This window comes from Triticum dicoccoides, chromosome 7A, assembly GCF_002162155.2.
Source record: "Triticum dicoccoides isolate Atlit2015 ecotype Zavitan chromosome 7A, WEW_v2.0, whole genome shotgun sequence".
Lineage (NCBI taxonomy): Eukaryota > Viridiplantae > Streptophyta > Magnoliopsida > Poales > Poaceae > Triticum > Triticum dicoccoides.
The window spans coordinates 33,739,071-33,752,281 of NC_041392.1; the positions used below are offsets into that span (position 1 = coordinate 33,739,071).

Below are 13,211 nucleotides of genomic sequence, written 5' to 3' on the forward strand. Positions count from 1 at the left end.
GTTACTGTCGTAATGTAAGATGTTCCATATGGGGAAAATTAGGGATGTTTTAGATAAAAAAATCTAGTCCTATTTTTAAGGCATTAAGTGCATTTCTTGGCATTTAACGGTATAATTAAAATTTGAACTACAAGCGCATGAAAAAAATTGGCAAAAATAAGTTGCTTTTTTTTCTTGAGTCTATTTTTAGGCCTTATCTAAGAAAAGAAATGGAATTCCAAACATTAGGGTGCCAAAACTCGACCACTAAAAATGAGCTTATTGGTTTTTAGTTCTAAAAAATGCAAACGGAGTCTGAAAAACAGTGAAACCTAGCATTGTGCCATTACATGACCACTATAATATACGAAAAACATTTGTGAAAGTTTGCAAAAGTAGTGATGCATGCTGCTTAGAAACCCGACCATCTCCTAGGAAAATCGTGATTTCAGGAGGGAATGGAATGAGTTTGAAGGCAAAGTTTCCATTACATATTGCATGTAATTTTTGACATTTTTTACTGTTAGTTCTTTTATATTTATGTCATTAAGTAATTTTTGAGGCATTTAACAGATATAATTCAAATTTAAACTAGAAGTGCATGAAAAGGTTGGCAAAAGCGGGTTCAAAATCATATTTGTGTTAAGGAGTATATGTTTAGGCATAATCCAAGAAATGAATAAGAATTTCAAACATCAGGATATCAAGACTCTGACCCCAAACATGGAGTTTATTAGTTTCTTAATACTAGAAAAAGCGAACAAAGTCCGTAAATAATGCAAACTAGCAGGGTGTCATCATATGTCCCCTAAAGATTGTACTAAAAATTTAGATGTTTTTGCAAAAGTTGTGCCGTATACTACACGGGAACTGAAACATCTCTCAGAAAGAGGTTTCGAAAGAAAACGGGTCAGCTTTGAAGGTGAAGTGTCATTTGCTTCATATTTTAACATTGGAACTTTTTCTGCACTCAACATACACCAACTATATTGGCCCAATGACAAGTGAAGGCGTGTGTTACGGCAAGAGCATCTCCAACAGCAGCCACAATAACCCCGCGTGCGCGGTAAACTACCATTTTAGCGCGCAGGGGACGTTTTCGTGCGCTCCAGCGGAGGCAGGAAACTCGGGCGCGCGGAAAACGACTGCGCGCGGGGAAAAAGCGGAAGGCCGCGTGCTAGATTTGGCCCACCTCTTTCGGCGCGCCTATAAATTGTTGTGCCAGCCACGCGGCCTTCCATCGCTATCCACATTGCCACGCGCTCTGTCCCCGCTTCCTCTGCTTCCTCTGCCGCTTCCTTGTCCCGCCACCAACGCGCCACCACCGCAGCGCCGCCTCCTCATCGCCGAGGAGGACGAGCGAGCCATGGCAGAGTGGCGCCAGCGCTACCCGCAGGACGTCGCCGACGAGAATGCCTTCTGGGTGGAGAGGACGGCAAGGCGCCGCGCGGAGCGGGCAGACAGGCGTCGACGGAAGGCACTCGCGGAGGCGCAGTGTGATCTCGTTAACGCGGGTGGGGAGTCGTTCTTTGACTCAGACGATCCTCGTTGGGAAGACGCGTGGCTCGATACCTCGGACGACACCAGCGAGAATGATGAGGACGACTCGGAGTAGGTTCTATTTGCACCATAGTTTTTATCTAGTTACACCGTAGTAGTTTTTATCGTGTTGGACTAGTTTTTTTATCTATGATGAACTATGTACGCATTGTGAAATATCTATGTATTGATTCTTTATCTATTTTATCTATGCATTTGATTTTTATATTAGTTTGGAGTGCATATGTTGTTTGTGCAAAAGCGCGCACACAGGTTTTTGCAGTGGCTGCTGGAGCGGCTCGTGCGAGCTAAAATTTGTAGCGGACACTGGAGCAAACGCACCCCGCCGCGCAAAAACAGGCCATCCGTGCGCTGTAAGTGAGTTTTTAGCACGCCGCGCATAGCGCGCCTGTTGAAGATGCTCTAACTGCTTCGATCACACTCGAGGTCTCGAGTGGCTTTATTAGGATGGTACCTACAAAACTTGAAATGTGGTGAAGAAATAGAGTTTTTGTAAAGGAGAATAAAGAAATGTGTGAAATAATAGTGCAACTAAATAACATCAAGAGTAACTGTGTTTGCGGAAGGGGGGAGCCTAGGTGCGGAGAGGTTTAGTTCATGGTAGATAGTGGAAGCGACTCGTTGATTGATTCATGACATCTCTCGCTAATAATCTAGTACCAACAAAAGAATAATTGTTAGGCCCTAAATATCAAGGGTTTATAGTATCGAAAGAATCCTCTCTCAGTATTGACAACGAAGATATCAACCCGTGGTATTCTCCTATGAGTAGTCTAGTGAGGTTTTCATTCTCACTAACCTTGCTAATTACAAGAATTAATGTATCGTGTGTATAATCACAAAAAAATGTATTGTGTGTATGAAATAGATTTTTATATGACAAGTAGGAAAAAAATAAAAATATTAAAATAATAGTACAAGCTGAATATAGAGTTGAATTTATGAGGAATAAATGACTGCAATCCATAATTTCACTAGTATCTCCTCTCCAAATAGCATAGACAAGGTAAATAAATTATAGTTGTGTATCAATTATTACAATTTTTATGTTTGATCATACATGTCAGCATATAGGCATTACGTCCTTGTATCCATAGACCGCTATACAGCTTCATCTATAACTAGTACTCCACTTCAAACCAAAATACATCATATATTTTAAATTATTAAGTAATAAAACAAAGGATTGCATCAAGCAAGGTGACATAATCTTGATAGTATATTATTTTTATCTCTTGCTCATCACCGAGATAACTAGGCAGATATATTTTTATCCTTAGTGGCAATAATACACTGCACGCCTTTTTTTATCTTTCTATCACTGACATAGACTATTACTCTCACTGTTCCAAAATAAGTGTAGTAGTTTTAATCCAGATTTGAACAAGAATCATGACACTTATTTTGAAACGAAGGGAGTACAAGGTTAAACCCAACCAACATAAAGAACTTCCTCTTGGAGATCATTTATCTAAACATGGCTAGGGCAAGACTAATAGATAGGAGAGCGTGCACAGATATAATCATGCAGCAAACAACCAAAACAAACTGATAAATAATCTATATATATATATATATATATATATATATATATATATATATATATATATATATATATATATATTCTGGGAATAAAGTAGAAATTCATCACACCACGACAAACACATCGAGAATTACATCATATTGATCACAATCATGTTAGACTAGTCACAATGGGTAGTAACTTAGACTAGTAACATGCATATATTTCTAGTTTATGTTACTACCTCTATAGTGGGGAGTAACATATGTGTGGTGTCATGCAACACTTCATTTATTTGGTTGTATATACTCATCTTGTCTTGGCATGTGTGATGTTACAGTAACTAGCTACCGCATGCCCCTCTTTCCTCATTGATTACTCGCCACATCATCTGTTTTGTCTAGATATATGTGATGTTATCATCTATTATGTTAGTCCCACTGTTGGTAGTCTTAGACAACTCATGAGATATTTGTATTGAAGAATGGCATAGAGCAGATGTCACATAGCTATTGTTTTCAACCCATAGTCCAAGGAGCACTATCCCCACATCGTCATCGTTGCAGCAAAGTTGATGAAGAAGGCTTCAGCAGAGGGAGGTGTTCCACAATCATGGATGGTTGTGTAGTCTTTGGATAGGATCTCCTCCATCTTAGGTTATTTATCTACTTTTACTTTTTCTGTTGTAGTATGGCAACATTTCTTTGGACATATTCACTCTGCATCTCGTTATATATAATCTGGGCACTCCTGTAGTGCGTGCGATTGAATAAGCTCTATATGCAAAAAAAAAATGTTCTTATAAAAAATAAGCAAGTTTGAGCTAGGACAGTGTTAGCACCCGACAGCGTTAAAACAGGTTATCGTCAAGTCGGCGTGTAGCGATGACACCGACCGCGCCAGGCTCCACAGGTCACCATCGCCAGCCCCGGTGACGGAGGAAGCGTGTAGGGTGCCACTGCCGGAGTTGGCCGTGGCGCCACCGAGATCGTCCACGATATAGGACATGCCGTTGGTGGTCTTGGCCGTCGCGGCGTCAGAGAGGCCGTTGAGCTCGTACGCCGCCACCCGGTCAAGAGCGTCCCAGTCGCCGCCGTACTCGGTCGGCGCCGGCAGGAGCCCGCCGGGGATGACGTGCTCGAGCGGCGGGAGCTTCATGAACTTGTCGTACAGGGTGCTGCTGTCGCTGTGGCACGCGCTGTTGATCAGGTGGTCCAGCGCTGACGATGATGGGTTGGTGGGCTTGGTCTCCTGCCTGCACGATGCCATGGATGAGCGGCCCATGTAGCTGAGGATATGGTCGAGCGCGTCGTCGCTGTGTGGCAGCTGCTGCTGCTGGTGCATCTGCGCCTTGGCCTTGTCGCCGGCGGCGGTCACCATCGACGAGGAGTTGCTCTGGCTGCACTCCATGGCACCGGCGCCGACCAGCTTGTTGGACGCTGCGCCGCCGCCGTTCTGGTGCTGCACGACGATATTCTTCTTCCTGAACACCCTGCAGATGACCCACCCGTCCTCCTGTGCCGACGGTGACTGGACCCCGGCCACGCCGCGAACCTACGCATATCATACGGATAACACCGTCAGTTGATTTACAATCAGATCGATCGGTCGCTTAGGCCAACTTCAGCGCGCGCGACCCCATTCTCTCCGGGTGCGTGGGTAAAACAAACATACCAGATGGTCCAACTAGCGGACGCAAACGGATTTTTGTCCGTTTTATGTCCGCTTTCGACCCATTTCTGGCCCAAGTTTGGACCGTTTTGGGGTAAAACAAACAGCGCGCGGACGGGCGGGCCGTGTGCGCATGTCCTTCCCTGGCCCGCCCGTCGATGGCACAGGGACCCCTCTTTCTATCCGCCCCCTCCCTCTCCAGCCGCACCCCCTCCACTTTTGCCCCTCGTCGTCGCCGCCGCCGCCGCTGCCATTGCAGCTGTGCAGCTCGGACGCGCGCTCGCCCAGCCATAAAAATTATAGATGAAGCTGTATAGCGGTCTATCCAACCACGGTCACCTGATTTGCGCATCCGGCGGCCGGATTTGGAGCGGCTCCGGTCGGGCTTGAGCTCTCCCGGCTGTGGGAGGCCACGCCGCGCCATGGACTGGCGGGCAGGTGCTGACTCCACCTCTAGCCGCTCAGATCTACACCGTCGGCGGTCCGCCAGCAGATACCTGAATGGCGGTTGGCCGGGCTCGATGCTGGCCCAAAAGCTCATCGGCGCATCGTTGCCACTCATTACGTGCGACGACTGCCCAAAGAAGGTCTTGCGCCGCATGTCTACAATGACGAAACATTCCGGATGGGTGTTCATCAAGTGCTCAACCGCTAGGGTATGTGCTACTTTAGCTTTGGTTGTGTTCTCGGATTTGACTAGTTGTGCTAACCTAAAATTTTATTTGTGTAGAATGGATGCAAGTTTTGGTACTGGGTAGAAGACTACATCGATATATTGATAGAGCGCAATTTAGTAGATGTTCGTGCACTTTTAGCTAGAATAGAGGCTAGAGATGAGACTAGTACACTTGTTGCTAGAATAGAGGCTAGATATGAGACTAGATGCGAGGAAGCAATGTCTACTTCTTTACATGCAAGATCGAGCCTCCGCAAATCAACAATGAATGCATCGAGAAGGCACTAATCCAACATACAGAAGAAGTTATGGAAGTTGGATATCTTCTAAAATGTATTCTTGTGGTTCTTGTTTTCTCTGATCTTGCTTTTTAGTCAAAATTTGGTGATGTATTTTCATGTATCAAAAATCAATGATAAAAAAAAGATATGTGCTTACAAAAGAAAATTATACACGGACGAGATGCGGCCGGAATGCGTCCGCGCGTTGGGCGCACGGCCACCGCATTACAAAAATGGCCCGGACATTACCCCATTGCCTTACTCAAACAGAAAAAATCCGGGTTAAACGGACGTCCATTTAGGATCGTGCCCTGAAGTTGGCCTTACAAACAGCGAAGGCAAGGCAAGTGCACCACGACGTGCATAATTACACGCGATTATTTTTTATCGTAATTAGAATAGCTAGGCTAATTATGCATGGTGTTAAATTTTCGATGGAAGGTACTCCTACTACCGAAAGCCAGGTCAAAAGATTTTTGTCGATGGATCTCAAATATATCCATGCATTTTCAATCGACTAGGCAGCTCAAAAGGTCTACCGAAAGCATGCAGGTACGCCCTTTATCGAGAAAAAAATGCATGAATGCACCCGCGCGTAGGGTTTGACCATAGAAAAGGCTCACTCGGTAGTAGCAGACATATATGACACCTGATTGTGTTCTTATTTTTTTTTATAAAATTATGATTTAAAAGGAAGGCTAAATGGGACTTAGCTCCATAATTTTTTATAACTTCTGGCTGAGCTGCCACCGCTATTTAAATTTTAACTTATCGTCTGCTCGCAAGTGCTGAACCTACTACCCAGTACCCACTACTATGATCCACCCTTTCCGTGACGCAGACCCATCGAAAGGAAATTAACCCATTGCATCATGTCATGTGTGTTCCCATTTCCAACCACCACCCGGACATAATCTTCACTAGACCTTGTGGGTCGTCTACAGTCGCATATGTGTGTGCACAGTACGTACGTTAGTCGCACGATTGCAGTGCACCACTAGCGAGCTATCTCCATCCCTGTCGGCCCCGGCCGGTCATCGTGCATGCAGTCGCAACGTGCTGCAGTAGTAGAGGTGTGGACTAGGCGGTACAGTACACGTACCGGGGATGAGATGCCGGAGTAGTAGGAACTTGCGTCGCCGGGAGCAAAGACGGGGTTGGTCGCAGGGGCAGGTGCGATGGCGTCGTCGAGGCGGTACTCGTGCATGATCCAGTCGGACTTGTGGCCACGCGGGGCGCGGCCCTTGTAGAAGACGAGCGTCTTGCGCATGCCGATGCGGCCAGAGCCGGTGGCGGAGTAGATGGCCTTGTCCCGGCCGGTGGCCTTCCAGAACCCGGCGGCGGTGGCGCGGTTGGTGCGCGTCCCCGTGGGGTACTTCTTGTCCTTGTGGCTGAACAGATACCAGTCATTCTGCGGGCCAGTTCCGATCCGACAGCGCTCTGCATGCATGCGTTTTTCCATGGCAAATTAGTTCACCATCCATGAGTCCTGAGCGCTACTCCGATCACATGCGTGCATTGTGCACTACTACTAGTCTACTTCTCGCAATGGAAAAGGGAAGGAATTCACAAACCTTGGATGTCCCATGGCTCGAGCTTGTTGAGGTCGATGTCGCGGATGACGTCGAGGTCGATGCGCTGCAAGGCCACCTTCTTGGCGAGGTAGTAGGTGAGCAGCTCCTCCTCCGTCGGGTGGAACCGGAACCCCGGCGGCACCACCGACTGCCCGTTCACAGAGATGCTCATGGTCGATGGGTGAACCTCACACACACAACGATCACTATAGGATCGATAAAGAAGACACTACTGTAGCTGGAGTGAAATGATCCACCAAGCTATAGCCTACAACTAGCAACAATTGATGGGAGGGAGCAGGAGGGGAGGGAAGACGATGGTGTCGAGTCGAGGGGAATGAAGTTGTTGCCGGTGATGGGGTGCAAGGAAACAATGGCAACGGACGGGGGGTGGTTATATATAGCTGCTGCCAAGCTAGCTAGCCTTGTAATGGGATAAGTTACGTTCGTTCGAGAGGAGAAGTGCCACGGTGGTCCCCGCCGGCAAGGGGGGAGGAGGATGAGGAGGAGGAGGAAGAGGTCCGAAAAAAGGAGACGCGGCCTTAAAAATCTCCACGAAAACCACACCCCAAACCATACTGATCCCCTCCGCACCACAGCATGGCCAACATAACCACCACGGCAAGAGAACAGCACCAACAGCACCGTCGATCAGCAAGACAGCAACATGATGTTTGCGTGCTGGCCGTTTCTCTCTTTTCGTTCATGTTCACGGTTGACGTTGTCATAAATTATAAGAGGAAAATAAGCCACAGAAAGTAAAAGATGTCCGTGTACCAGCCGTTTCTCTCTTTTCTTTCATGTTCATGCGTGATGTTGTGATAAATTAAGGGAAATCAAGTTCCACAAGGTACTACTACGTGATGCGTGATGTCCGTGTACCAGCAGACGATCCATCGAGGTTAGCTATTGGAGGGAAGAAAGCCCAGAGCAATTAGTGGAACAGCTTTCTTGACTTCTCTGGTAAACCGATAAAGAAAGGTGTGCGTATGCATCAATGCATGGATATTGATTCTGCCGCTCAGTTGTAGGGTTCGGCCCTGCTGTGCATATCTGTCTCCTGCTTTTCTCCCTACAGGAGCCAAAAGCCAGGATGGAGACTAGAAATTGATAGGAATAATTGCCTTTGAAAATTATTGATAGCATAAGTCGTCGCAGGAGAACAATGGATGTTGACTTTGATATTTCAAGATATACTACAACTGTGCTAGGAGTACCTAATTCACTGACCAAAGTTGCGGATGGAGTTGTAGTTTATTGATTATTAATTTGAAGATATGCACATGTGCACATTTTTTTGTTAGCCGTGTCTACTTATGAAATGAGTTTTCTATCCGGATAGGGAAGTTGGGCGGGACTTTGGTTGATCATAGGCTTCATTCAGTCTCCTCGTAAAAAAAAGTAAAAAGGAGACTTCATTGGGTCGAGATTACACCAATGAAATGGTGAGTTGACGATCTGTTTGAATATTCTTATAGTGCCAACATAATTGCACGGTAAGCTTTTCGACCATTCATTAAACAGATGGTCCTCGGATCTTACAAATGTATGGGCAAGGGGTGCTCCATGCCTCCATGGGTAGTTTCCTAATAGGTCTCCGACAACTTTCATATTTAAAATAAAATCACGTATAAGGGAAATCGTGTTTTTTTGCACTGTCATGGTATCAAAAGGCGTGTTGCATTTTGATTCGGAGGGAGTACAATAGTTGTACACCACACCGCGTCAAAAAAATTGAGTCTATTCCTGGTCGAACCATGTATTTTGTAATGTAGTGAGACTTGCATTTCAATTTTTGCAACGATGTCAACCACGTTATGTACCATGTGATTCACTGGGAACCACATTTGACAAACTGATGAGGTGTCCCTAACAAAAATTGCTAGCACAACTTGTCCAGGACACGACGCTTTTTTTTTTAGCATCAGTACAGACACAAGCGCTCATATACACGCGCATACACTCACCCCTATGAACGCACACACGCACACCCTACCCCTATGAGCATCTCAGTTGTGCAGGTGGATATAGTACTGTACTCCTATACTTTTATATTCCTGCGCTTTTTATATCACGTGTGCCCAAATATCTAGGCCAGTCGGGCACGCGGTGATTAACCCGTAGCAGGTAGCACGTATGCACGGCAGGCACATTTTTTCCGCGGCCGCCCCAGCACGTATGCCTGTCGATCTTACGCGGCAAGCTCGTCGTACGAACTACGTCTTTTCCGTGCGAGCTGGCGCTTTCCGGTTGCCAAAAAGGAAAGGATCGACGACGACGACGAGGCTGTTTGGTTGGGGACTATTGCGTGGAGCTGTGGCACGCACTCGTCACCTTTGCCGACACGCACGTACGCGCATCCCGGAAAGAGAATCACGTGGTTCCCCTAAGACAACACGTACGGTTATTAATTACAGTGGCAGGCAGAGGAACTTTTATGTTTTATGTGTTCTTCACACTTTCAGACATGTACCGGCAGAGCACTGATCAACTACCCCGTTGCATCCGATCGCGCCCGAGCCGGTCTCTCTCCGTTACGTACGTACCGCAGCGATTTGGTATCATGGCTTCTGGCTTCCTGGAGAAGCCTTTCATGCAGGTCCATGCACGTACGCATCACACCTCCCTCTTAGCTAGCTGCTAGTGGCCTCAGCTAATGTGCATGATTATGCATGCACCAAACTAATCAATCAGGCTGCCATGAACTGATGGCTGTACGGCCGATGGTAATGGCTACTCCGGCCTTGATGTGTCCCGCCGCTGGCCTCCAAACGGCCCTATTCTCTTTCCTTTCTTTTCCTTTGATGAAAAATGTCACGGCACTCGCCTACTGCCTACCAGGTCCGTGCCTGCGTCTCCGTGCATCACACGGTCGAGCCGTGCATGCATCCCCTGTTGCTGCTGCAGGAGTCACCGTGCGTACCAAACGATGAGCTAAATTAATCAAGAACGGAAGCGAGTAGTGGTCAACGACGGCAGACAGACCGATGGATGGATGGATATATGGGTTCGACGGACGACGTGCAGCTGGATGTCTAATCTAAACTAATCCGACCAAACTCGAGCGTGTCGACGTGGAACACGTTCGATCGGCCACATGAACGAACTATATGATGGGCGTTGCGTATGCATGTGATGATGAGTTTTACCGGCAATGATGGATTGATTTGGGAGAGGTGAACTTCTTCATCTTTTACCACAAAGGTCTGCTCGTCTATCGTGGCGACCCGGAAAGACAAGAATTTTCGACACGGATGGGATGGGTGGGTGGACGATCATCGGCTACTGTAGTCGGCATGCCTCGGTGCATGGCAGGAAACGCTAATGGATGCTCAGTGTCGGTGGCCTATTTGAAGACGCGGTTTTCATGTTCGCACCATGCATGCATCTATATATCAAATCGCTTCGGTTTTGTTAGACTGTATTTACATGTGTATATTGTAACGTTGTATATCACCTCATTATATATATATGTGATAGGCCACCCCTAGAGGGTTGTGTCGGTTCCCCCCAAAGCCTATTGTCTTACATGGTATCACGCTAGGTTACGTCCGCTTCCGCCTAAAAACCCTAAACCGCCGCCGCCGCCGCCGCCGCCGCCGCCGCGCCCGCCGTTGCCATCGCCCGACTGCCATGACGTCCGCCGCTGCGTCCGGCTCCACCGCCACCGGTTTTCTGCCGGCCTCCCTCGCGGCACTTCTCTCGAGGCCGCTGGATGCCGCCTCCCTTCAGGCGCCGATCGGGACACGGAGCGTCGGCTCCCTCTTCGCGCTCCCGCCGGCTGCTACTTCGCCCGGGCAGGCGCTTGTGGCCCACACCACCGCCGCCCCGTCAACCGCGGCTGTCGCGCCCTCGGCCACTGCGCCGCTGGTGGCGGAGGACGTCGCGCTGGCAGGCTTCGCGGCGTCAACCGCGGCCATCGCGCCCTCTGTCACCGCGCCGGCTGCCCCTCCGACTGTCTCCACGGTGTTCTCACCTCAGCCAGTCTCCTCGATGGGATCGCAGCCGCCGCCGCCGTTTTACTTCGGCCATCTCATCACCATCAAGTTGTCGTCGGACAGTTACATCTTCTGGCGCGCGCAGGTTCTTCCGCTTCTTGGGAGTCACTACCTGCTTGGCTATGTCGACGACTCTCTCCCTTGCCCTCCTGCGCTGGTTGACAGCGTGCATGGTTCGGTCTATAATCCGGCTCACCGTGTCTGGACAGGGCAGGATCAGGCGAACCTCTCCTCCATCCAGGGGTCGCTCTCTCCGGCCGTTGCTGGGCTTGTTGTCTTCGCCAAGACGTCCCACGAGGCAAGGACTATTCTTGAGCGCTCGTTTGCGGCACAGTCGCAGGCTCGTGTATCTGGGCTCCGTCGCCAACTTGGGGAGTGTCAGAAGCTTGACTCCACCTCCACTGAGTTCTACAACAAAGTCAAGAGTCTCGCCGACACGCTGGCCTCCATTGGACAGCCCCTCACCGACTCCGAGTTCAACTCGTTTATTGTCAATGGTCTTGATGAGGAGTATGACGCCCTAGTCGAGATCATCAATGAGAGGGGCAACTCCACGCCCATGCCAGCACACGAGGTCTTTTCACGCCTCCTGCTTACTGAGCAACGAGTCGAGACGCGCCGATCCAGGGGCAACGGCGCCCTCTCGGCAAACGCCACCACCAAGGGTGGTCGCTCCTCTGCTTCATCCAGGGCTTCTTCGGGGCAGTCACCACCACCCGCCTCGGCCCCTCCTCCTACTGCGACTCTACCAGGGGCTGGCGGTCCACGTGTGTGCCAGCTTTGTGGTCGCGATGGGCACTGGGCCTCGAAGTGTCACAAGCGCTTCCAGCAGGGTTTTCTTGGTCTTGGCAATGACGGGAAGGATACACGCAACTTTGCTCGTCAGGTCGCCATGGCTGATCGTCCGCCGCCGCAGAAGCCACAGGGACACACTCAGTCCTACTCCATTGATCCCCACTGGTACATGGACTCTGGGGCGACAGAGCACCTGACCAGTGAGATGGGGAAGCTTCACACTCGTGAACCCTACCATGGCTCCGACAAGATCCACACCGCCAATGGAGCAGGTATGCACATCTCTCATATTGGTCAAGCATCACTTCTCACTAGACATGCCAATAGGAGTCTTCAACTTCGCAATGTTCTTCGAGTTCCATCTGTGACACGTAATCTTCTTTCAGTTCCTAAACTCACTCGTGATAATAATGTGCTTTGTGAATTTCATCCTTTTGATCTTTTTATTAAGGATCGGGGCACGAGGGACATTCTTCTTAGTGGGCGGCTCTGCCAAGGTCTCTATCGTCTGGAGCATCCTGGCGTCGCTCGCGTCTTCAGTGGAGTTCGGGTATCTCCGTCACAGTGGCATGCTCGTCTTGGTCACCCGGCCACACCTATTGTCCGGCATGTTTTGCGTCGTCATGAGCTTCCTAGTGTGTCTAGTAATAAAGATGTAGCAGTGTGTGATGCTTGTCAGCAGGGGAAGAGTCATCAACTTCCTTTTTCGAAGTCCAGTCGTGAGGTGAAACATCCTTTAGAACTTGTGTTTTCAGATGTATGGGGTCCTGCTTAGACTTCTGTTAGTGGTCATAATTACTATATCAGTTTTGTTGATGCTTACAGCCGCTTTACCTGGCTTTATCTTATCAAACGTAAATCTGATGTGTTTGACATTTTTGTTCAGTTCCAAAAACATGTTGAACGCCTTCTCAAGCACAAAATTGTTCATGTTCAGTCGGACTGGGGTGGCGAGTATCGCAACCTCAACTCCTTCTTTCAGTCGCTTGGGATCACTCACCGTTTAGCATGTCCACATACACATCAGCAGAATGGTTCAGTAGAACGTAAGCATCGTCACATTGTTGAAGCTGGTCTGACTCTTTTGGCCCATGCATCTGTTCCGTTTCGTTTTTGGAGTGATGCTTTCACCACTGCATGTTTTCTCATCAATCG

The 13,211-nt window shown here is 48.6% G+C and overlaps 1 protein-coding gene across 1 annotated transcript; it reads right to left on the reverse strand.

Moving 5' to 3' along the window:
• Positions 1 to 3,416: 3,416 nt before the first annotated feature.
• LOC119327919 (NAC domain-containing protein 43-like) lies at positions 3,417 to 7,666 on the reverse strand. Its single transcript, XM_037600985.1, has 3 exons — positions 7,264 to 7,666; positions 6,792 to 7,129; positions 3,417 to 4,615 (listed from the first exon to the last, which is right to left on the reverse strand). Exons 1-3 carry the CDS (start codon positions 7,433 to 7,435, stop codon positions 3,896 to 3,898), a joined length of 1,230 nt encoding a protein of 409 aa, XP_037456882.1. The 5' UTR covers positions 7,436 to 7,666; the 3' UTR covers positions 3,417 to 3,895.
• Positions 7,667 to 13,211: the final 5,545 nt, after the last annotated feature.

Excerpts from the sequence above, each read along its gene's own strand:
- LOC119327919 (XM_037600985.1), bottom strand. The coding sequence starts at position 7,435 with ATGAGCATCTCTGTGAACGGGCAGTCGGTGGTGCCGCCGGGGTTCCGG. Across the intron at positions 7,130-7,263 it reads CGAGCCATGGGACATCCAAG|AGCGCTGTCGGATCGGAACT; the intron begins GTTTGTGAATTC and ends GCATGCATGCAG. Across the intron at positions 4,616-6,791 it reads ACTCCGGCATCTCATCCCCG|GTTCGCGGCGTGGCCGGGGT; the intron begins GTACGTGTACTG and ends TGATATGCGTAG.